Source organism: Tamandua tetradactyla, chromosome 1, assembly GCF_023851605.1.
Source record: "Tamandua tetradactyla isolate mTamTet1 chromosome 1, mTamTet1.pri, whole genome shotgun sequence".
Taxonomy (NCBI): Eukaryota; Metazoa; Chordata; class Mammalia; order Pilosa; family Myrmecophagidae; genus Tamandua; species Tamandua tetradactyla.
Genome location: NC_135327.1, coordinates 227,996,614 through 228,020,988, shown reverse-complemented (window position 1 = coordinate 228,020,988; position 24,375 = coordinate 227,996,614). Strand labels below are relative to the sequence as shown.

General features: G+C 50.4%; 1 protein-coding gene across 1 annotated transcript in view; it reads right to left on the bottom strand.

Moving 5' to 3' along the window:
- PIP4K2A (phosphatidylinositol-5-phosphate 4-kinase type 2 alpha) overlaps positions 1 to 23,668 on the bottom strand; it is a 141,122-nt gene extending 117,454 nt beyond the window's left edge. Inside the window, exon 1 of the mRNA XM_077154103.1 lies at positions 23,461 to 23,668. Within this exon, the coding sequence (XP_077010218.1) occupies positions 23,461 to 23,604 (144 nt within the window). The 5' untranslated portion in view covers positions 23,605 to 23,668. The remainder of the gene's footprint in view (positions 1 to 23,460) is intronic.
- Positions 23,669 to 24,375: the final 707 nt, after the last annotated feature.

The following is a 24,375-nucleotide window of genomic DNA, read 5'->3' as shown; positions in this document are numbered from 1 at the left end:
TGAATCAAGGGATCTTTCCCTGGATGCCTTAGTTTGGGTATTTTCACAGCCTTAGAACTATAAACTTGCAACTTCATAAATTCCCTTTTTCAAAAGTTGTTCCATTTCTTGTATGTTGCATTCTGGCAGCTTTAGCAAACTAAAACAAGCGCCCACTAGTCTGAACTAAGTGCTGATGACATGATTCCTCTTTTCAGCTAGAAACATATGAGAGGAACAGGCGGCACAGCTGGTGGAGGCGGCCGTGTGGGAGCAGGTTGATGAGAATGCACAGCACCCCAGGGTCTCTCAAATAATCAGGGTGTTTGCTCTTTTGTGAGCTTCTAATTTATGCACTCCTCCCGATCTGCTCCCAGCTCTCCATCAGGGAAGGGTGACTGAGGCCTCCCCAGGCATGCTGCAGGGAAGCACTGGGTCCTGGGACGGGCATCTGGCCGGCTGACCATCTGCATCGCCGGCATCACTTACACCTTCAAATACGGCAGGACAATGGCCTGGGAAGGGTCCCGTGTGCAGGTCTCTGCTCTGGGCTCAGAGGCCTCTTTGTCTCAGGTGACTGATCTTTTTTCGCTTTTTGCCTAACAGAGGCCAGCTCTGATACCAACAACAACAACAACAAAAAAAAAAAACAGAGAGAGTGAGCCTATTTTAGATTATAGCACAGTACAAATAAAAAGGAAGATACCTTATACTGGATCAAGCTCGTGCCAGCGGGATGTCCATATGAGAGGACATTTTCCAAAGTTATGCTAATACCTCTAAGGGTCAACGCTTTCCTCTGGTACTTAACACTAAAATTTTACATTTTTACTTTGCTATGTATATCTTCAACTGTACTGTGGTCATTTTATTGTTGTAGATATCACATAAAATTTGCCATTTCAACAGTTTTCAAGTGTGCAATTGTGAGTGGAATTACCACTCACAAACAGAAACTGAACCCATCAACAACAGATCCATATCGTCCCTTTACCCCAGCCATGGTAACCTGTGATCACCTGTCTCTCTCTACAAATTTGCCAGCTGTAGAATCTCCATGCCTAAGTGGAATCATACAGCATTGGTTCTCCTATGACTGCTTTATTTCACTTGGCATAATCTCTTTAAGGTTCATCCACATCGCAGCAGGTACGAGAATGGCATTCCTTTTTCACGGCTGAACAGTATTCCACTGAGTGGACGGCCCACATCCTGTCTATCCATCTGTCGATGGCACGTGGGTAGCTTTCACCTTCTGGCTCTTAGGGCTCATACTGTGTCGGGTTTGGACCAACAGAGCACTTTAAATCTCACGGAGGCAGACTTGACAGGTGCGTTACTGACCCTGGCGTCTTCCAGAAGGGGCAGGGCCCACGTCAGCAGTGCACAGATGAGACCCCACTGCCCACCTGCTTATCCTCTCCAGGATAAGTTCTCTGCTGGAAAGAGGGAGAAGTAAACAAAGCGCCTCCTTCCCAGGGCTGAATTCAGGCCGCGTGAGAAGGCAAAGCTGAGGGTGCCCTGCAAACCATAAAACATGCCAGCTGCTCTATTTTATCACCCACTTTCCTCCCTCGGGCACTCGCAGACGTTTTCTGCTCAGTCCTGAGCAGAAATGACGTTTGCCTGTGCAGCTTATGCTTTGTTTTGGGTTTTGATCACTTCACCTTTCAAGACCAAGTCCTTCTGGTTTTAATCTCTTTCCATATGCTAGAACTTCATTCAGTTGCCACTCGAGACACCAGTCCTGGATGGCTCACAGCTTTCCCACTAAACAGTGAATTAATGAAATGCACACATACAGAGGTTTAAAATGGATGATCTTGAGATATTTTCTTTATACTTATCCTCAAATTGCCCAGCATTTCCTTGTCAGTTTTGGCTACAAAAACAAAACAAAACAAAACAAAAAACCCAGCACATCAGCCAAATGCCCATTAAAAACGGAATGATCTTTCTCTGAACAAGCAGGGTGGAGCCTAATCTTCTAGGTGTAATTTAGAGTCCTGTTTCCTAAGTGCGCTGCCACGCATTCTTCCGTGCATTATTTAGTAGCTGGTCTGCCTGCTCAGTTTGATTTGTGGGAAACCCTCTTCCAGGTCATTCCCCCACTCTGCTGTTTCACTGTCTGGAAATGCTTAATATTTTCATGTAAATTTAGGTTTTTTTGAATTAAAAGCCAGCATTGATATCTATAAAAACACTTAAACGCTAAGTGTCCTTTGCTTTCACAGCCAGTCCCTCTAGTTTTGCCAAGGGAAACTGTTATTTAAAAAAAATTTTTTACGTTTATTTCCCCTGCAAAGGCTGACACCCAATGTGTTCTGCCATTACTCTTTGAGCTGTACTTGTTTGCTACATTATATTCCATCATGTTACATAGTTCATAATTTTAAAAAGTTACGTCTATGGGCTAAACTGGTCCTCATGATATTTCCAAAGAAACTACTTCAGTGAAGCATGAGTTCTACACACGCAGCTCCCTCCAATTCGCAGCATCAGCTCACACTCCCGGCCACCCGAAGGCCCCCAGCTCGCAAACGCAGGTCCCTCTGCTCAGCCCTGCAGCAGCACCGTCTCTGCTAACAACTGTGGAAACGCCTCAGGCATATACATACCGCAGAGAGGCCATTTGAGAACCCTGGAGCTCTTTAAGCCTCCCGGGAACCTGCTCATCTGAGGCTGCTGTTTCCAGCTGGTCACCGCCTGGCCAGGGCATCAGAGGACATGCCCAGTGAGTCAAGAACATTTCTTTGCCCATCTGCAGGCAGCTGCCCACTCCAGCTCGCCGCGTGCACACAGCTGCTTAACTCTGCATCGTCAACTATTTGGGCAACTGTCAGGCTTAGTCAAGAAGTGGGTTAGTTAAGAATTATTTTTATTTTTGTGCAAGAGATGCGGTGAACAAAACTCATCACCCGTGACAATCTTGTCATTTAACAATGACAGGCAGACCATGTATATATAAATATATTTCTTTTTCAAGAATTGTAATGTTTACATTTTTCAATAGGAGTTTGATTCTTAAAATGGTTCTGCTTTAATTTGAGAGTTTCAAAGTTATGGAATGACAATTATAACTTATAAAGCACAAGAGGATATGCATATGGTTTTAAGAGATGTTTGTTGAAGTACCTGTGCATACCCTTCAACTGATTCTTTTTTTTTTCACATGGGCAGGTACCGGCAATCGAACCCGGGTCCTCCGGCATGGTAGGCAAGCATTCTTACCTGCAGAGCCACCGTGGCCCGCCCTCAACTGATTCTTTTTAACCGATGTTTCGATATTTACTATCAGGTCACAACCTCACTGCTGAGCCTGCTGCAACAGGCTGAGACATGACAATAAGAGTCTCCACGGCTCTAAACCCAGATCCCAACAGTAACAAATTTCAGGAGAAAGGCAAGCCATGCAGAAGAAAATTCTCCCTGTGCTGTTTTGTCCATGACAGTATCAAAGCATCAGGGTGAAGGGGGCAGAGCATCTAATCCTCTCGGCCGCCAGGTGCCGGGGACCCCAACACCGCCAGGCCCACAGTCCTCAGCTGCAGGTACGCACGTCGGGACTGGATAACGGGGCGGTGTGACGCTCACGGTCAACTGTGTGAATCGTGATTTATCACTAATGATCATTACCGTGTCCCGATGACTTATGTCTATGAATGAGGGTAAAGTCACTTCTGCACAGTGACAGCCTTTCCCCTCGTACTGCACTCGTTCCTGGGTGAGGAGGGGGTGGGACGGCCACCCACTGTGCCCATGGGTCATGTGCCCTGACCACGGATGCCCATCCATTTTGTCTACCACACTGCGCTGGTATGAAACTGTTATGTACCCCAGAAAAGCCATGCTCCTCTAACTCTAATCCAATCTGTCGGGGCAGACCTACTGTTTGGGGGTGCTTTATGATTAGATTGTTTCCACGGAGATGCACCCTACCCAGTTGTGGGTGGGGCCACTTTATTAGCTGGAGATGTGAGCCCATCACACATTGCAGGTGGGTCTTAGTTCTTTTCCTGCAGTGCTGTATGAAGAGAATAAAAGGCTGAAAACAGAGAGTGCTCAGAGCCAACACAGAGGTCAGAGAGATGAAACCAGACACAGTCGTTTACAGATGCCAGGCTAAGAAATAAGTCCAGAATTTGGACAAGAGAAGCTAAGGGAGGACCCACAGACGCCTGGAGCTGCTGAGAGAGCTGTATGAGCCCAGAAGCCGGGAGAGGAGCCTTCCTGTATGACAGAGGAACCCCGGATGAGATCAGCCTTTCTTGAGTGAAGGTATCCTCTTATTGGTGCCTTCACTGGGACATTTTCATGGTCTTAGAACTGTAACTTGTAACTTAATAAGTCCCCTTTGTAAAAGTCAATCCATTTCTGGTACACTGCATTCCGGCAGCTGCAGCAAACTGAAACACATGTGGAAGGAACCGTGGGTACGAGCCAAACCAGTGCCTCCTGGAAAATTCTGGGACAACCTGAACTTCCGACAGGCATTCCTCATTACCGAAGGAAACCTAATTTCCCAGGAGTTTCCACATATTACATCCTAACTAAGCCCCATCAATGGGCAGGAGCCCCCAGGGAAGGCCAGGCATAGAAAAACACGATAAAGTTTTAGCTTTAAGGTCCAGGGAGATGGTGCAAGCACTGGGGAGAGGGTGACAAGGATGGGGGGTGCGGAGAGCTCTGGGCTCCACTGAATCTCACCACCGACCTGAGTTGGACTGGAGGAAAATGAGGTGTTATGGCTCCAGAAGCACAGAAGGTTCGGTATTCCTGAGGCTGCCCCCAGGTAGACGGGGTTCTCTTATCTGTAAAATGAGGATGTCACATCTTTCTCCCTGGAGGGTCCGTGGGGACCCAGATCGCATGTGCTCAGGGGTGAAGTTTTGGCTGCAGGCCAGCCAATTACAAGAATTTCGTGATCACCGAATGAGCTTTCAAACCCCCAGATTCCTTTCAAAGTTCTGGAGGGTGCTATCAGCAGGTATCAAAAAGTTTATACCTTCTTGGCAGTTATTCTAGGTTGAGAGGCCAGTCCATAAACGGAGAAAGCGAGTTCTTGCTCTAATTTATGAATAAAGGGAAGGATGGGGAAGACCAGGGACACGTCAATGTTTTAAATTTCTTATGGTGACTCAGCTAAATGAGTCCGTGTGCATCGTATGTGCTTTGAAACACTCTTTCAGGGCCCCTCCATGGCTTGCCCTGGGACCCCCTCCTGCCACCAACCCGTGCACTGGCTGGTGGAATGGTGCTGGCTTAACAAATAAACTTCCTGGAAGTTAAACATGGCATTCTGGCACACAGAGGATGTGCCCCACTAATTTACAGCTCATGAAAGCAAGAGCAAGTCAAGTTATAAAAAAGGATGAAGGAACAGTGCCTCGGGATGACACAGCCTCGGCTGCCTGCAGGTTTAGAGGGGCGATTCCACAGGGAAACGCACAGAGCCATCACGGGAATCTGGAGATAAAGCAGAAGACCTCATCTGAACATCTGAAACTGAAACAGGGCCTGCTTTATTCGAGATGAATCAAAGCCCAGGCAAAACGAAAAGAATTTGCAAGATTTTTAAAGATGAAAATCTGAATACAACAAGAAAGCAATGTGGACAGAAAACTGGAAACTGACAACACAGTACAGACTCTTAGAGTACAGGACCCTATACAGATGCGAAATGAAGAATGACATCTGCTGGCCCGGGGCAGAGACCCACACGCCCAGCACAAGCTAAGGATCCCGTTACAGACCTGACATGTTCTTCAGCTGTCATGACGGCGCCGAGTGGGAAAACCACCCGGCCCCTACACGGAGCGCTGTAAGTCATGGAAGCTGTGCCTCTGCAGCAGCGCCAGGACCGCGACTGTCGAGTAACTCTGTCGCAGAGTTAGAATTTCGGATCCAGTACGATGGAGCGGTGTGCTCATGGTCAGACCTACTGCAGGGCATCCCACCACCGTCAGATCCTTACATGTAAGCACACCAGCACCCAAGAGGAAAAATAGCCGGGCTGGTTTCCGTTTATCGAGACTCTCAATCGATACAGTACCATTAAGACTCGGTAGAGAGCTGTTTATCTGTAACTTGAAAGCACTGACCCGACTTCTTCCTAGGCAAGCTCTTCAGCCACGAGTGTCACGAAACTGGGTCTGCTGGACCCCCCCAGCCTCGGAGCAGGCTGCCCTTCCTCTCCTGACCTCCTGCTCCAGCCCCGTCCTGCCCCCAACAACCCCGCTGTCTACGTGTGCGGCACAGACCGCGCTGACCACTGGGCTTTCCCCTACTAAAGGCTCCTGCGTCTAAAAGCATTCTAGGAACCACTGTCTACAGCGTCACTAACCCCGTGGATGAAAGGGCCGTGTGCCTCCCTCTGAGGCACGCCAGAGGAAGCCGGGGCTCCGGGGTAGATATGTGAGCCTAGAGGCCAGGTGCAAACTGGCTGTGGGACCTGCAGCCAAGCCTTCACCCCTGAGCACATGCGATCTGGGTCCCCACGGAAACCCAGGGAGAAAGATGTGACATCCTCACTTTACAGATTAGAAAACCCAGTCACGTGGGGGCAGCCTCAGGAATGCCAGAGCTTCTGTGCTGCTGGCTGGAGCCATGACACCTCATTTTCCTCCAGTCCAGCTCAGGTCGGCGCGAGATTCAGTGGAGCCCAGAGCTCTCCGCGCCCCCATCCTTGTCACCCTTTCCCCAGTGCTTGCACCATCTCCCTGGACCTTAAAGCTAAAACTCTATCGTGTTTTTCAATGCCCGGCCTTCCCTGGGGGCTCCTGCCTCAGGCATGGCCTTGCAGGCTCAGGGGCTGGAGCTTCCAGGAAGGGGCAAAAATTGCTCGTGGGAAGGGGCAGGTCTGGTCTGCCCTCCCCCGGGTGGAGGCGGGCCCCTAAGTCACAAGGTGAGTCCCCAGGCCAGGTTCTCATTCCTCCCTGACTACCTGCACACCAAGGCACCTGCAGGGCAGTACATCTGTCCTCGAGGCCCACGAGAACTGCCCCCATCTGTCACCAAACCCATGACGCATTCCTGATGGAAAAAGCCGGGTTGGGGGCGGCCGTGCCCGGAGCTGTCCCCTGCAGTCCCACCCTGCCCTCGACTTCCGCAGAACCTGATCATCATTAGGCACGTCCAGTAATTTTTGTCTTCTCCTAATCTAGCAGGGACATTCATTTTGCAGTTCAAACTTCCCTCCAAGCCGGGAGCGCCCACAAACCCGTGTGACCCCCACTATACGGCACAGGCAGAGCTCAGCCCCGCGCGCTGCTGAGGAATCAGCCGAGGCTCAGCCCCTGAGCCGGCACCGGGCACAACTTTAAAGTAAGTATGTTCTTCTCTCCCCTTCTTCGCAACTCGGTATTTTGACCCTGATGGGTTATTTGTTTTATTTTATCTACTCTTTCATCATGAAACATTTCACAAGCCTTCCCAGAGCCAGCCAGTTATAAGAATTTCGGGATCACAGAATGCGCCAGAATGACTCTGCACTGCATCCTGACTCACTCAGGAGGCCCCTTCTCAGGAAATGGCCTATTTATAAGTATCTTCACATTTTGGGGATAGTGAGACTACACATCTGTCTATGACAATAAAAAGGAAGGAGAGCGAGAAAACTAAAGCTGATTTCAAGGCCATATGCTTGGCTAGCAAAGAACGGGGCAGAGAGATGGGAGAAGGAAATCCGTCCTCGGGAAGTTGGGTTTCAACAGGTCTCGTGAGCCGCAACCACCGGCCCCCCAGCTGCCCCCAGGCACGTAGAGCCAGCGGACACACACGGGACAATGCATCCAAAGACCGATGACACACACAAGGGCTGGACAATGTGCACGGGATACCACACACAAGGGACAGGCATGAAGATGGGACAACATGCACAAAGGCTGGACGTGCTCACTGAATAGTCTTGATGTTGACTGACAGTTTTCTTGAATGTGAATGCAGCTGATTCAGATCACTTGCCCTGTTTTGTGATCGCAGAGGCTGTCAGTGACATCCTACCCAGCAGATGACTGCTGTTGCATGCGCTTAGTCAATCCCTGAAGGAAAAGATGAGGTTTTTCACAAGCGCAAAGAAGATACTGCTCTTTTGAAAAAAAAAATGTAAAAGGGGGAGAGCATTTTTTTGCAGGGGGTGATGGTCCAGGACTCAAACCCAGGTCTCCCGCATGGAAGGCGAGCATTCTACGCCGGAGCCACCCGTGCACCAAGGGGAGAGCATTTTGGAGAGAGAGGTGCTTTTGTACCTTGCAGAGAACTTCAAAATGCTTTTCTAACCTGTGTTAAAATGGTAAATGAATTTTAAAAGTTTTTCTTTTCTTTTGAATCCACCCCCCACTGTTACTAATATAAACTCCAAAACATTTTGTGGGGAAAATAAAAATTACAAGCCCAATTTTAATCAAAACCTTTGCATACCTGGTGGAGGGTTTGAAAGTGAGACTAACTAGTAAATAAACACGGCCAAAAGATGCCTTCATCCATTTGGAGCCATACCCCTTGCGAGGAAACCCGCCCAGCTGCACGTTTCACAGACACTGAGGATTTGAGGGTAGAGAGGAGAAAGAAAGTGGGAGAAGGCTATTCAGAGGGAATGGGTGCCTTTAGACCCCTGGCCTGCCTGGCTCCACCCCCAGCACCTGGCTCCTTCCATGGTCCACCAGGCACCTGTTTTGTTGAGGTGCCTCAAATCCCTCTGAACAGAGACTTTCACGGGCATCTTTTCACTCCAGTCTTTGCTGTGTGCGTGGTTCAATTTGGAAATACTCAAAGCTGGTGATGTGGCAAAGTAACTCTCACCCACGTTGCAAAATATACCAAAGGCCTTAAAACAGTTATTCCCTGTGACCAAGTAAGTCCCAAAGCACGAAGCTAGCCTAAGAAAATCACCCAGAATAAGAAAAAGTTTTATACTGGGAGACATTGTTACAATCGCAACCAACGTATGTGGGCTTTTTAAAACTTATTAGGCTATGAGGTGCCATCAGAAAGTATCATTGTGGTGAACACATAACAACATGAGCAAACACAGAGAGGCCATTGCATTGAGAAAAAACACTTTTGATATGGAAAAATATAAACATAATGGAAAGAAACACACTGCAGCTTTAATACTGGTTGCTTCTGGGAAGAAGGATTATGGCAATTTTTCTCTACATTTGGGCATATTTTTCAAGTTTTTCGTATAGAAAATACACATTTTCATATATCCCTCTGTACTCATCAGAATTTATATTTTTACATAAATTTTTACATAACAAGTAATGGGTCAAAGATTCGTTGGCATTTTAAACTTCTGTAAATATCTGAGACCAAGACTACAAGAGAAAGAGACACCGCGGGCTGCCCTGGCCTTCACCTGCCCGCTCTGCTTTTAAAATGTTACTGAAATTGGCTCCAGCCTCCTATTTCGGCTCAGTGTGCCAAGAAATAAGTGCCTTTTGGGTTTATCAGGAGTGTTTCGAGCAGTCTTTCCCGGGCCGGCGGGCGGCACCGTGGCCCGGCAGAGCCCGAGCGGAGGTGCCCAAACGCGCCTGTGAAGGCCGGCTGTTTGCAGGGAAACATCCCCCGTGTCTGAGCCCGCAGCAGGAGCCTGAGGCCGGGGGTCCAAGACAGAGGGGCCGGGGGAAGAAGACTCCTCAGCGTCCTGTGACGGGACCTTGAGCAAAGTTGGAGAAAGGTGATGGGACAGTCAGTGGCACCAAGAGGGAGGACTGACTGTGTGCTTTAAGCACGGAAGAGTGGGGGGTCAGGGTGGACCTGGGTGCCGGAGAGACCGGGAGGCCCCAAAGAATGAGCCATGTGCTTGCTGGCAGCAGGTCCTCAAACACGTGAGATTGCGGCGCCCCCCCTCCCCCGGCAGGACTTCTGCCACACGCCCCACCCCCGTCCCTGCAAAGGGGACAGCTGGCAACGCCGCAGCACCTGTGGGTCACAGGTGCCTTCCAGCCAGGACCCGCAGACATCCGTTGCCTCGAAAGGACACACGTCTCCGTCACAAGGCAAAGCGTGTGCTCCTGAGAGACCCGCAGTTCTGCAGCCACGCCAGCGCGGGGCCCCTCACAGCCGACGGCACTCCCCAGCCAGGACACCGAAACGACGACAATGAGCCTAGAAAAAGTACACACCAGGCTTTTAAACTGCTCAGTTCCCATAAACACAGAATCCTACGGCAGATACTGGGACATCAGCCTAAAAAATACAGAGATGAAGATTGCCTAATGGAAGGGGTGGAAGGAAGGACCGAGCTTCTGAGTTACACAGACCAGCACATCACGCCCAAGGAGTGGACAACACACCCAAAGACAGACAACACACACGAAGACTGGACAACATGCACAGGACGACACACACAAGGACAGGACAACCCGCAAAAAGCAGGAAACCCTGCACAAAGACTGGAGAACACACGCCAAGTCTGGAGAGAACCGTGAAATCAGCCCTTCCATAAGTGCACGCCACTGGGGGTGGGGGAGTGGGGGTTGTGTTGCAGCCCTGCTCCCCGCGGAGTCCTCCGCCTTCGCCTCTGGCCATTGTCCCTCGAAGGTCCTGGGCAGTGGCTAGGGAAGGGTGCTCATGGACGCCCCTCAGCTCCCCGCCCAGGTGAGCTAACCTGCACTGCAGACATGTGGGTGCAGGGAAGGCAGTGCAATCCACGTGCTTTGGGCAGATTCCAGGGACACGCAGGCAGGGGAGGGCAGCCCCGGAGCACACGCCACCGCCCATAGCAGACCACAGCCTCCTCCATGCAGTGAGCGACACAAAGCGCAGTGTCTGGCCTCGTCACGCTGTTCAGGTGGCAATTCTGCCTCAAGCACCCCTGCCCTGGCCAGCCACCTCTGTGCAGGTCAAGGGTATGTCACAGAGGTCGTTCCTGTAGTGACCAGTCCGAACAGCTTCCTTAAGGCTCAGGCTATGAGACAAAGCAAGTTTCTTAAGATGATGAGCCTGAGGTCTCAGTGCCAGGGTATCTGGCACCTTGCAGGGTTATTCTCATCCCGAGTGGTCTGAAGAGGCCACGGAGAATGGAAGTCACTCAAAAGGCCCATGGTGAAAGAGCCTGTGTGGACTCAGCCATAAGATAGACACGGGAAGTACCATGGCCCAGGAAGACGATCCAGGGTGCTGAGAGGGCCACGTGCCCTTGATGCTCATCCACCGTCAGGGCGACTTCCTCTGCCTGGACCTGCCTACCCCCCCCCCCCCATCCTGTTTCTTCCCTGGTGGTGCCGACTCATCCTCAGAGAGCTGCCTCGAACACCAGGAACTCTCCCAGAGCACCTCACTCCTGCCCGCCCTTCTCTCCCAGCAGGACACCAGCTCCTTCCCCACGGCCAGCTGGACCTCACGCTCTTCACTATCTGGAATGAGGGTACTTTTTGAAAAAGCGATCAAACTACAGCATATATAAACCAAAAGCCGATTTTTCAGGTAGGTATAGGCCTTGTAAAGCACATACATGTAACTCTGGCTTCATCAGCAGAGAACTAATGACTCCGAATGTATGTGGAACTGGGGGCAAACGAGCTGAGGAGCTGCGGGGTGTTGACCTGCATGAACAAGCAGGAGAAAGCCAACATTCTGCAAGAAGGGGTTCAGGGAGGGTCGTGGGAAGGCTGCAGACCCCGTGAGGCCCAGGCGAGGACTGCATACCTAGGTGCCCGGCTGCCGCACCCCCCCCCCCCTTGGGCCTTTCGCTGACCCACCTGCGGACCTGGGATGGGCAGCCTCAAGGCGGAGCCTCTGTTACCTCACCAACCTGCCACCTGGTTCCCCAGCGACCCGCCTGCCTTCCTTCCAGCAGGACTTGTCCACCTTTAGTCCTCTAAGGACTTCATCAGTATCTAATACTTAATAAATGATTGATAAACGTTTGCTGGATGGATGAATAGGTCTTATTTGAAAGATGTGTTTAAGAATATTCTTTGGGAAGGTAATAAAAATTCTTCTCTTTGCCCATGAATACAAAGCCTCAAATCAGTTAGGAGAAGACCTGTGCTTTAAGTTGTCCAGTACTGACCATGGGGTTATGCTGAGGAACCCAATATCCCCCTTTTGGTGAACTCAACATCCATCCACAGGGCAGCGATGGGCTGAAGGCGGGGCCTTGGAGAATTTAGGGGACTGCATACTGAACTACACTGAAATATATCTACAAAGACCTTTTACCCCAGATTGTCCAGTTGGGTTTTAAGTAATTTCGGCCGTTTCAAAATGGATTATTCATTTAAAAGAATTGTGGCTTAATTTATAGTCACTTGCAGGAATTTTCACAAAATTTCATGCACGCACACAAAAACTCACATCATGTCATGTGTCCAATTCTTTTTAAAAAAGTGATCGATCTATAGCATACACAAACCAAAAGCCAATTTTTCAGGTAAGTTACAGGCCTTATAAAATACGTATGTACAACTCTGGACCAGCACAATCAGCACGAATGGTTATAAAGCTAGAGATTTTATCCTGACCAAAAGGTCAGCTTTAGCATATCCATACAAACGGCGTTCCAAATTTCTGCAGACATTGTAAAAAAGCACTCAAGAAGTAGGAAAACCAGTTGAGACTCACATGTGGGTTGTCACAAACTGATGTCATTATTGCAAAACACATCAAAAAAGCAAATCATTTATAAGGTACTGCTAGAACCTTTGCTTTCTACAAAAGGAGGTACCAGTTAAAACTGGACCATTAAAGCACATCTCAGGGACCAATTTCAATAGTTAGCATCAAATGCTGAATTAAGCTGGGTTGATCTATAAACAGTTACCTTTGTGAAAATTTCAAAATAGGAAATATAATCATTTCCACATATTAGTCACACAAATGCAGATAAAATAGACCCGTTTTATGTAACATCCCAAAAGACAGCAGTGACACAGGGGAGAGTGTGACTAATGGGGGAACTATTTAGGTACCCAAACCAGAAAGTTGGGGTCACCTTCCGTCCTTTCCATCAGTGACACCAGGGCGACATCCAGCAGAGTCTACCAAAGCCTCTCTTGGGCACATCCTTACTCTGTTCCCTCCTCATCTCCTGCCCTGGTAGCAGCGAAGCTTCCTTAGAGTCTCCTGGACAGTCACAGTTGCCACATTCACTGACCCAACCTCAAGGCCTGCCCCAGCATCACCTGCTATCATGGGGATTTGGCTTGTCACATCCTTGCATTAGAAACTTCGAGAGGTCATTTCCACTTCTGCTCACAGAGTGGAACCACGCTATTCAGATCAAGCCTGCCACTGAAAACAAGTAACCATCCTGAATATTTGTTAAAACACCTTCTTCAAGGCATCTGGGCGTTGCAGAGGAGGGAGAGTCACCTTGCCAAAATCTCATTGGAAGCTGAGGTCAGAGCACTAAGCTAACCACAGAAGCCAATCAGCTCAGAGGGCTCTGCAGAACCTGCAACAGGCTTAACTTCAGCTCTGAAGGCCACATGGTTTGAGAGGAAGTCAAAGCCTAGGATCCATCTAAAGTGGGGGGTTTTATACGAAATCTTCCTCCACCGACCAGGATCCAAAAGGGTTCTACCCTCAGAGTAAAGGTGAGCCACAAATCAACCCGTTCCGTCCCCAGGGATCACAGTTCACATTTCTATTACTGTGAGGTCCAAAGCATCCCAAGCTGTGAATTTAAAATGGTCATGCTCTACAGTGCCCCTAAGGACCTGGCAAAAACCCTGGGAGCACACACCTTCACCCAAAGACTCAAAGAATCTTTCCCAATTGTTCTCCAAGGAAAATGAGCAGCTCACAGCCAAAAATAACCAAGCATGCATAGGAACAGGGTACCATGGAACAGGGAACAAGAACCAGCAGAAACAAGATAAAAAGATATTTGAGAAATTGGAATTATCACTATGCTTACAATAAAGTTAAGAACTCTTAACTTTAATTCATGGCAAACTTCTGAATATGAGAATTTTAGAGGTATGCCTGAAGCCAGGAAAAGACTCAAAATACACTGACCTAATCAGAAATAACACAGCAGTGCACTCTCCTATATAGTAATATCTGAATTGTTTAGAAATACATCCTTGTGTTCACACAATTCACTGGCTTTAACTCTTCAACATTCTGACGTTGCATGAGAGAAGCTGTTTCCTCTCTGAAACTTGTCTGTTCACAAGGCAGAGTTCTCGCACGCTGCTGTAAACACAAGCTCTTTCTCTGGCATCGGTTTGCGGTCAGACCACGCCTCTTATCACCAGCCTGCAGCTAGTTTTCCCCTGCTCTCTAAGGCGCTGCACAACCCACTCAGCAAAACGCTCTAAAAATTGTGCTAAATCATAACAAAAATAAAGTTTACACATTGAAGAAAATTTCATGTGAAAGGGTGCACAGCCCACAGGTGAGAGTCCTGACTCGTCTCATTCACTTAGCAGTATTTATTGAGTGCCTACTGCATACAGGCCCTGTTCTGGCCACACACTGTAACGACAAGGAAGGTCTCAGCTGCTGTGCAATGCACACTCATTTTGGGGAGAGAAATAAACAACCTGTTTCAGACCATGTTCAGTATCAGGAAGAAAATAAAGCAAGGCAATATGATAACAAAGGTGCTATCTTAGATTAAGTCAAAGAAGGCAACCTTGAGCTGGTGGGGCTAAAATGACTCGTATGAGCCTACATTTAAGGCTCTGAGGGAAAACATTCCAGATGGGGAGAAGAGCAAATGCAGAAGCTCTGTGGCCACTCTAAGCTTGGCTTGGGCTTTTTAGGGACCAGTGGACAACCAGGGAGTAAAGAAGAGGGGGGGAGAGGTGAGGACGAAGGGGAGCAGGTGCCAGGACAGAGTCTGGGCTTGACATGGAAGGCGATGGGAACTCTGAAGGCTGAAGCGAGAGTGCAGCGATGTCGCTTACACATCCGAAAACTCCCCTGCCCCTGCTGTACAGAATGGAGGGGACCATCAGCTAGGCCACAGAAGTGTGGCAGAGAAAGAGGACTTAAACAGAGAGCTAAGACTGAGGGTTCAAAATGGGATTTGGGGAGGAAAAGAAAGACGAGTGTCTGGAAGGATGGCAGTCCACGTACTGAGACGTGGGAAAAATTGAGTCAAGGCGGGGAGAAAGGGCACTGTTTGGGCAGCGCTGAGGACAGCTGTCCGCATTCGAGGGAAGACATCCTGTGAGGAGCTGGACAGGAGAGGTGTGGGGCCAGGAGGAAGTCGGACTGAAGACCTGGGCTTTCCATCCTCGGCCTGACACCGGCACAGATAGGATCGGTGGGTAAAGGCTGTTGGGATAGAGGTGAGCTGGGGCCCAGCCACTGCAACCCGAGGAGGGGACACAGGAGGCGCTGGCCGGGGGGCTGCAGGAGGAGGGCTGGCAAGGAGGGCCCCCAGAAGCTGAGGCCTGCATTCCAAACCAGGAAGGTCCTGGTGGTGCTACCCCGGGAGAGGTGGGGCGAGGGCTGCACGGAGGAAGGAGCCACAGGGGAGGGGCCCAGCCATGGGCAGTGGGGGCAGCAGCTCCAGATGCGGTGACCTGAAGGCCATGGGAAAGAGAACACACTAGGGGGAGAGCAAAATTTCAGGGACAAGGGCCATGTGAGCCCCATGGTTGAATTTTAAGGGGACCTTTGTCAGAACAGCTGTTAGTTTTTCTCCACAAATACCATCTACTGGGCCCTTCCAAGCTGGCCCCACGCGACCTTTCCAGCCATCTCCTGATGTCCCTGCAATCCATCCCAATGGTCCTCAATCCTTGGCCGTAGACCTTTTCCCTTGTACACGTTGTATCCTGTGCCACAAATCAAAAGAGAAAATGGCAACAAGGACATCAGCAGGACGTCCTGGCTGGTGCCGAGGTCAGGGCTAAGATCCCGCGGGCTCACCCCCCCACCAGCCTCTGAGCCCCCAAAGGTTCGGCTGAACGCAGTGGGAAGCCAGTGCCCGGGTTAAGCTTGAATGTGCCCTCAGCCTCCTGCCCCGTGCAGGGCTCCCTCTGACCAGTGGGCACTCAGTGAGGCCCGAGACCCTGGGGGGGGTGGGGCCCCTCTGTGAACAGCAGTCTGAGTGGAAGACCCCCTCCCCACTCTGCAAACACACGAGGCGCCCTGTCTGCCCACGGAGCCGGTGCTGCCCGCAGCCTCAGATGCCTTCCTGGCCCGCCTGGCTCAGAGGCCTAAGCTGCAAGATCCTCTTCAGAGTCACCACCCACCTCGTCTCCTGGTCCCGGGCAGAACGAAGCACGATCCAGCCCCAAGACCACCCGTGCCCCATCTGCTACCTCTTCCCCTCTCCATCTGCCCCTGACACACTGGCTTCTGAACATGTCAGGCAAGATCCCACCTCAGGGCCTTTGCACGAGCTGCTTCCGGGGTCTGAAACCCTCTTCCCCAGATGCCCGCAGGGCTCAGCAGCCCCCTCCTCCCCGCCTCTGCTCCAAGGCCACCTTCCAATAGGCTTGTTCAGTCAGGGTCTCCAGGGAAACAAGCGGATACAGGTGTGGACGCGCACGTGGCTATGGGTATGGAAATGACAGGGGTGTGGGTAGGCATATGGGTATGAGGATGTGGCTATGGGTAGGGGCATGTATGGGCATACGAGCTATAGGATACGATGTGGACATGATGTGGGTGTGAGTGTGATATGGCTATGGGCATCCTGAGTGATTTAGCATAAGAAATTGGATCATGTCACTGTGGAGGCTAGTGGGTCTACAGGGCTGCCCGGAGGCTGGAAAGTTCCAGAAGAGTGATGCTGGAGACTTCAATTCTTGAGCCTGAATTCCTCAGGCTGGAACCCCAGAAAGGGGTGGAGGGTACAGCCTTGAGGCAGAATTCCTTCTCCTTCCAGAGTCCTCAGCTCTCCTGGCTGAGGAGCCCACATCCTCTCCTCTGGTTAAGGCCAGCAGGTGGCCTGACACTTGGGCGCCTGTATGTGGGTCTGTCTCCCCTGCAGGTCTGAGCCGGGGCTGGGCAGGGACCAATCCTACTCAGTTAACATTGCAGGCGTCTTGCACAGTGTCCTTTATGTTAGAAACAAACAGAACCCAAAACACTGGAATGTCAATAGCTGGCACAACTTGCAACTAATGAATTCTAATTAGCTTTTGACACATAGTGAAGGCGTTAAAGGTACAAGAAAGAATGTTATAACAAAGTAGTTACAGAAAGTAACGCAAAGGCACAAGAGAAATTCTAAAATAACTCAATGCAAAGATGCACCAGGACGTCAAGTGCAACAGCGACCGTGTCAGGAAGACAAAGCAGCACTGGAGCCAACCCGGACGGCTAACAGCTACTGAGAACTTAACCACATAACAACCCCACGGGGTAGGTTGGGGTGTTTTATAAAAACAGAGAAACAGAGAGGTTGAGCAACTGTTTCAAGGTCACAAAGCCACACCAGTGAGGCTCCAAAGCCAGGTTCTTGGCTGTGGGGACAGGGGAAGCAGAGGCTTCCTTGGAACCCAAAGGTTCATCTGTAGGTAGGCTGCTGCTTCAGAGCTCCCTGAGCACGCTTCATGAATAAACCATGTATCTGCTCTCTTCCTACACAGTTTTAATACAAGCCTTGATTTTCTTCTGTAAGAGAAGACAGCATCCTCAGTTCGCCCTCTACTAATAGCTCTGTCCAAGCACCGCTTTTAAGAGGAAGGAAAGGAAAAGATCTCAAGGATCAGGGCCCACCCAGTGGGTTTGGGTCCCAGCTGTCACTTGGCAGGGCAGGTGTCCTCCAGAGCATGCTCCCACCAGGCAGTGATCCTCTCGTTCGCCGTGAACCCCCTTTCCACCAACTCCTCCCCAACCTCATTCTTGTAAAGGTTCTTAATGGGTTCTGTGGGCCACCCAAGTGGTCCATGGAGTGAATTTGGGACCGGTGAACATGGCAGGCTGTATCTGATGCATTTTCATTTATTCGCTTAAAAGCATTATTCTGAGAAGGGGGCCCTAGTCTATGCTCAATGGGCCCCTGGCACATGAAAGGAATGAAGGGTGGTGCGAGGGGATAATGGAAGGGAAGAGACAGAGTCAAGGAACACAGGTCCATTTTCCTAAATAACCTGGCATCCTTCTGTCCTTCTGGGAAGATGCTGTCTCCATGTCCCCTCGTTGACTCTTGATGTCTTTGTGTGGGCTTTCTCCATCACTTGCTCCCCCCAAAAGCACACCCCATGCAAGTCCACCGAGCTGCCCAGAGCATCTTGCTGGGCTCCTCCTGCTTCCTGTCATCCCCAGCCTTCTCGCAAACCCAAGAGTTCCTCCAGCATCCCAACTTCACCCTCTGAGATGAATCTCCCATGGCTTCAGCAACCACTTCTGCAGGACCAAGCCTCAGATCTCTCTCCAGCCATCACCTTGCTCCTAAGCTGGAAGCCCACCTCTCCAGGACCTAACAGGGTATGCATTGCTTACCACCATTGCTTGCAATTCAACATTTCTTAAATCAACAAAATGTTTCTCCCTTTCTACTCTCATCTCGACAAATCCTTCTCCCAGCTTTCCTGACTCAAGCACAGGGTCACCTGTCTTCTGATGACTCGCCTCATCTCAGTGCCAGAATCTCTCCTTGTTTTCAGCCTCTCCTTCTGCTTTGTTACCGTGTAGTTCACACCCCAGCAGCACCTGCATCTGGTGGAAATATGGTCTCAGGCCCCACCCCAGATCCACTGAGTCAGACTGCCTTTTATGTGTCTGACGGACTGAAATGCATGTTACAATTTGAGAAGCACAGATCTTAAGCTTCTCAGTACCCTGCTGACCTAACTGCATCTGAATTGTTTGGATTTTCAGCTCCCTGAGTCCTGACTGCATGATAACCACAGCGCTGGGCTCGAAACATGCTCCCCCACCGAATCCACAGAGCATCCCGAGTTTCTAATCACACTCCCATTCTCTGGATGAGCAAACCAAGGCTCAAATGGTTAAATCTTCTGCTCAGAGTCACACAGTTGCATGCGACAAAGGCAAGGCTGCCTTTGTGTGGGCTAGATCTGTCCCACCACCAACCATTTCACCAAATTGCACCCATTCCCTTAAATTCCAAAACTTGTGTGTCCGAGGCTACGTCTGCAGAATTAATTAGTCCCGTTGACTGAATTTTCTAATCAAGTTCTGTCCTAAAGACAGAGCAGACATTCCCACCTTAGAATGCGAGGAGGAGTCACGTTCACAACAAGAAATCACTGTCTGGCCAAGGGCTCATCCTGAACCCTTCTTCAGGATGATACTTGATCGTATACAGTAGAAATTCACTCTACTATATGTGATCAACATGAAACAAAGTATATTCTGGTCTCAGGATCTAATCCCAAATCCTAGGGGGTATAAAATGAAAGCCCTCATAATGAGCTTCCTGTATGTCTCTTTGGCATTCATCTTTCCTCTGGAAAGCAAAAGGGAAAAAAAAAATAGCACAAGGGACAATTTTTGAAGTGAATGGTTAGTTGGGTTCCATTAAATGAGCTTCATCTAATCTGTAGCTAATTTCTTATTTTAATTTAATGGGCTCATTATATTCTATCCAGTCCACATCATTTCACAGTCATTCACATCATTTTAAAAGAAATCACTCTTTCGCTGGCATTCAGCTACTTCAAGTCGTAAATCTATTTGCGAAAATAATAACAAGGGCTGCTGCCCAGCAAACTCTCCGTCCACCACCAACACGGTGCCCAGCCCAGCCGCCCAAAAGGGCCACCCCCAGTCCACGGGCGCCAAGCTGAAGCCCCTTAGCAAGGCAGGGGCCTGCAGGGTCCTTCTTCTGGGGACAGTTCCTCCCCCACCCCCACTCCCAGGGGGCCTGCCAGGTCTCCATCACCGCCTGATGGGGGGACGGCCACCGCCAACCCAAGCCAAGCTAACCAGAAACTGTGCATGGGATGTCCGCGACAGACTCAGAGACACAGGGTCCCTTCTGAGGAGCAAAACCCTCAAATTATGAGATTCAGGAGTCCCCCAGAGAAAGCCAGCCACGGAGCTCTGAGCAATACCAGTGGCCGAATTGGACAACAAGACTCCATGAGCACCAAACCACCTGCTTCCGATCATTCCAGAAGCCCCTGGCCTGGTCTTCACACCGTCTGATCCTCAATTCTTCCTTCCAGCAGGACACGCTCCCAAAGCCTCTCAATATGCAAAATGTTGGCTTCAGCTCACTGTAGTTTCTATACCTTGCAACCAATAACACTTGGCTACCTCTAAATACTATTTGTTTTAAACCAGGTTTAGGACCTTTTAAGTATTTTCTATACAGAGAAAGAATATCTTCCTTTGGATACTTAAATGGGCTTTTAAATACTAACTTCTAAAGGCTTCCATTTCAAGGTACATAAAAACCTTTTAGAATATTTATTTAAAACAAGCCTTGACTCATTTCACTCTACCTGCTGCCGTGCACACTACTAAAATATAATTCTAAGAAGTTCAACTGCCTATTATTTTTGGTTTAATTCCAAGTTTAACAAGACAAAAGTCACATTTTAAGCTGTGGTTTCCATTTTGTATTCAATTCTATTCTCTGCTGAAAATACTTAAAATAAAAATTGGCACAGATCCCTTTGCTGATGGGCACTCTAAGTTAGAAAGCAGTTACATATCAAATTAACCACACAATGGCAGGCTTTTTCCTGTCACTGAATTACTCCAATCAAGATTTTCATTATTACCCCAAGAGACTTGAAATTTTTCACCTCAGTTGCAAATTTTTACATTTCATATCAAATTGACTCTGACTTAATAGACTGCACTGCAGCTCAAGCACAGTAGATCCAACAAACTCCTTCATCCAGATCCGAGTCCCCAGAGACAGCCTTTCCCTCCAAACGCAGCCTCTAAAATCCCCTGGGAGTTGCTCTCTTTGCAAGATCATAATAATAATGCAACTTTTATAATAAGCGACACCAGTCCATGAATCCTAATATAAACCTGTGCACCTGCTGTACTAAAAAGAGTTGAACATTGAAATTAGGGAAAAGACTTGAAAAAATATCTGGTTCAACCAGCTCACTTCATAGACGCAAGCACAGAGGCAGAGAAAGGCCCACGTGACAACAGTTGGCTAGAATTAGAGAAAGAACTGGAGCACAGACCAGACAGCCGTCTGCTACAGTACGTGGACTATACTAATAAGACACCTACAAGACAAAACATGCAATTCCTTTTTAGGACTCCAGGTGAATGGTTACTTCCACCATGAAGACAAATCCAAATGGATTTCAAAAGCACGAAATTGCTTGATTTGTGACAAATCTCTGGAAAAGATGCTGACATGAACGCAACTTTTCTTCTCTGCTATATGTACCCAAGTGTCTCCTTTAATATATAATACTCTGCTTACTCTTTTTAAATACTGTTGACATATTTATTCTATGATACTATAAACTTCAGTGCACAGAAGGTCATATAAACACATTTATCTAATAGAAGCCTAAAATCAAACAAGAATACATGAAGGGTTTAGATTTCACCTTTATATGTACCTGTTTTCAAATAATGTATGAGAGAAAATGGCTTGACATTGCAAAAAGAGAAGGCTGTTAAAGAGACCTTTCCTATGTCAGTTCAGAGTCCTCAAAATAAAAACATCAGGACAAAAGAATGAGAGGCACAGTGGCTGGCACTACATGCCCACTATGTATTTGTTGAATTAATGATTATTATGCTTTCATCACAGGCAATGAAAATTTCCCTCCTCTGGATGAGTATACTCCGAATTCCTACCTTTTCTTGAAAGAAAAAAAAAAAACAACACTGAATGTACTACCTACAAACTCTACACTATTATTAAAGCTTTAAGTAGTTACAAACTATTTCCAATTACTAAGAAACTAAAACAAGCATAGCAATTCACAAATATGGAAGGTAGCCCTGTGAATGGTTACAGTAAGTCCTGATCATTTAGAAGGTTCTATAAATAAGCTGAAATTCAGACTAAGTCCTAAGGAGCACTTCCTTTCCAGCAGCACATCTGATTCACTTTTACCAGATTAAATCCTCAGACCCATTCTCCTGGCCAAGACATGAGAACTCCTACCCAGGGGATAAAAGCACCCTTAAACAGGTATAAATACTATAGAACCCATGGGGCTAGAAACCTCAAAACCCCTATACGTCCTATTCTAATAGCAGAGGGCTAGCAACTTATAATATCACTAATAATTTAAAAAATAGTCGAAGAAAGTTGACAATCAAATTGTAGACTTATTACATAAGAAATAAGTCATTAAATTGTCAGTAATAAAACGTAGGATGAATTTTGGTGCAGTAATGAATGCTGTTTTAACAGCTTACATTCTTAACAGTTAAAGAAATCGTCAGGAAGTTAAAATGAATGTTTGAGTGGATCAGGCTATTAAGGTGATCAAAATATTGTAATCATTTCTCAGCCTCTTAAAAACAAGTACAACCAATCCCAGCACTGGGAAAGGAATATTCAAGTACTATGCTTTCCAGCCATTTCAAACAACTTCATTCAATAACGTTCACTGGAAAACCAACACGGGCTTCTCTCATTCCCATTACGCTGAAAAAAGATTGCCCAAGCATCCAAACCAAACGTACGGGAAGCAGACTCGGCCTTTTCCTTAGACGCCGACTGCCTGCAGCGGGGTAAGGTCAAGCTCCAAATTCGCAGGCTCCCTGAAACTTTCAGGGCTCAGCCAGCAGCTCCCATCCCTTTCCCGGTGCTATCTAAGTAGAATAAAGCCGCAGGAGTTTCTCGCCCTAAGATCAGCAGGAGGCTGTCTCAGGGCCCCCATCCGCAGTTCGCATAGCCCGCGGCGGCGCATCTTCCAGCGCCCTGAATACTTTTTAAGCCAACCTTTCCAAGCATCCTCTTCCAGCCTTCAGAACAAGTCCCAGCCGGGCGCAGTTACCCCGGGGCCACGTCCCCGCGCGCACGCCGAGCCCCCCTCTCGCGTCCCCCGGGCGCCCTCACGCAGCCCGCGCCTCCGGGTGTGGGCGAGGGCCGGGGTAGACGCCGCACGCCCAGATGCCATATTTACAGGGGCTGTTCTGAGCCCCAAAGACTCCTCGTGTCCAATAACATCTTCAAGGGGAAAAGGGCCCCGAGCGCAAAGCCGCCGCCCACACCTCCTGTTCTCCCATCTCCCGGGCGCTGGGGAGCGAGGCTCGGGAGCGCCGGGCCGCCGCAGCTCCACCTGCCCGCCGGGACGCACAGAAGGGAGCCCCCGTCGCGCCCCGCACAAACTTCCCACGTCCCGGCTACGGGGACGCACGGACCGACAGACCGACGCCCGGAGAGCGCAAGCTCGGGGCCGGCGCTGGCCCCGCCAGAGCGCTCCAAGGCTGGCGGGATCCCGCGCCCTGCAGCCGGCGCTCGGTCCGCGGGAGGAGGGCGCGCGGCCGGAGGGCGGGGCGGCGAGCAGGCCGGGTAGGCGCCCCGGGCCGCGGCGCCGCAGGACCAGCCGGAGGAGCAGGGAGGAGGAAGAGGGGGGAGGAGGAGGAGGAGGAGGAGGAGAAGGAGGAAGAGCAGCGGAGGAGGAAGGGGCCGCGCCGCAGCCGAGGGCTTACCGAGTGGTTCACCCCCCACATCAGGACGCTGAGCAGCGGGTCGCTGGCCCGGAACAGCTTCACTTTCTGCGCGACGAAGTGCTTCTTCTTGGTCTTGGTCTTGCTGGCCAGGACCGAGGCCCCCAGGTTGCCGGGGGTCGCCATGGCCGCCGCCGCGGTCCCCTCCAGCGCCGCGCTCCCCACGCCGGCACCCCGCTACAGCCCGGCCGGGGGAGGCAGCCGCATGCCCCGGCCGCCCGCGCGCCCGCTGCGCCCGCTGCGCCCCTCGGCCCGGCTGCCGCGGCTGCTCCGGCCCGCGCCCGCCCGGCCCCGCGCCCCGGCTGCTGCGCGCTCAGCCCCGCGCCCGTACCCGGCGCCGCCAGCGGCTTCCGCGTTGGGCGCCGGCGTCATGACGCAGCCGGGCGGGGCGCGGGGCGCAGGGCGGCCCCGGACCGTTAGGCTGCACCCTCCGCCCCGCTCCGCTCCCGCCCCGCCGTCGGTCACGCGCGGGGACGGCAGGGACTCGGGCCCCGCAGCCCCGCAGCCCCTCTGCTCCCCCGGGGGAGGGCGTCCCGGAGGAGAGGAGCGCCCAGAGGGGACGGTCGGCGAAGGAGGGAGGCGCGCGGGGTCCCCGCTTCCCGGGACCCAGGGTCGGGAGAGCCCCGGAGACCTGGTCGGCCCGCAAGGGACTTCCTGAACCGCCCCTCGTCGCCCAGTTCCCACTGGGCTCTGGTTCCCCTTGTCCGTCCCCCGGATCAGCCAGGCAGGACCCCTGTGTCCCACGGGCAGCTCTCGAGTTGTCCAGGAAAGTCGTGCCCACGCTGCGCCTTCTGCCTCGGAGCGCCGCGGGGTTCCTCGCCACCCCTTCATTTCCAGCCGGCTCGCCTTCTCCGGGGCGATCTGCGCACAGCTGTTGTGGACTGAGTCGCGTCCCCG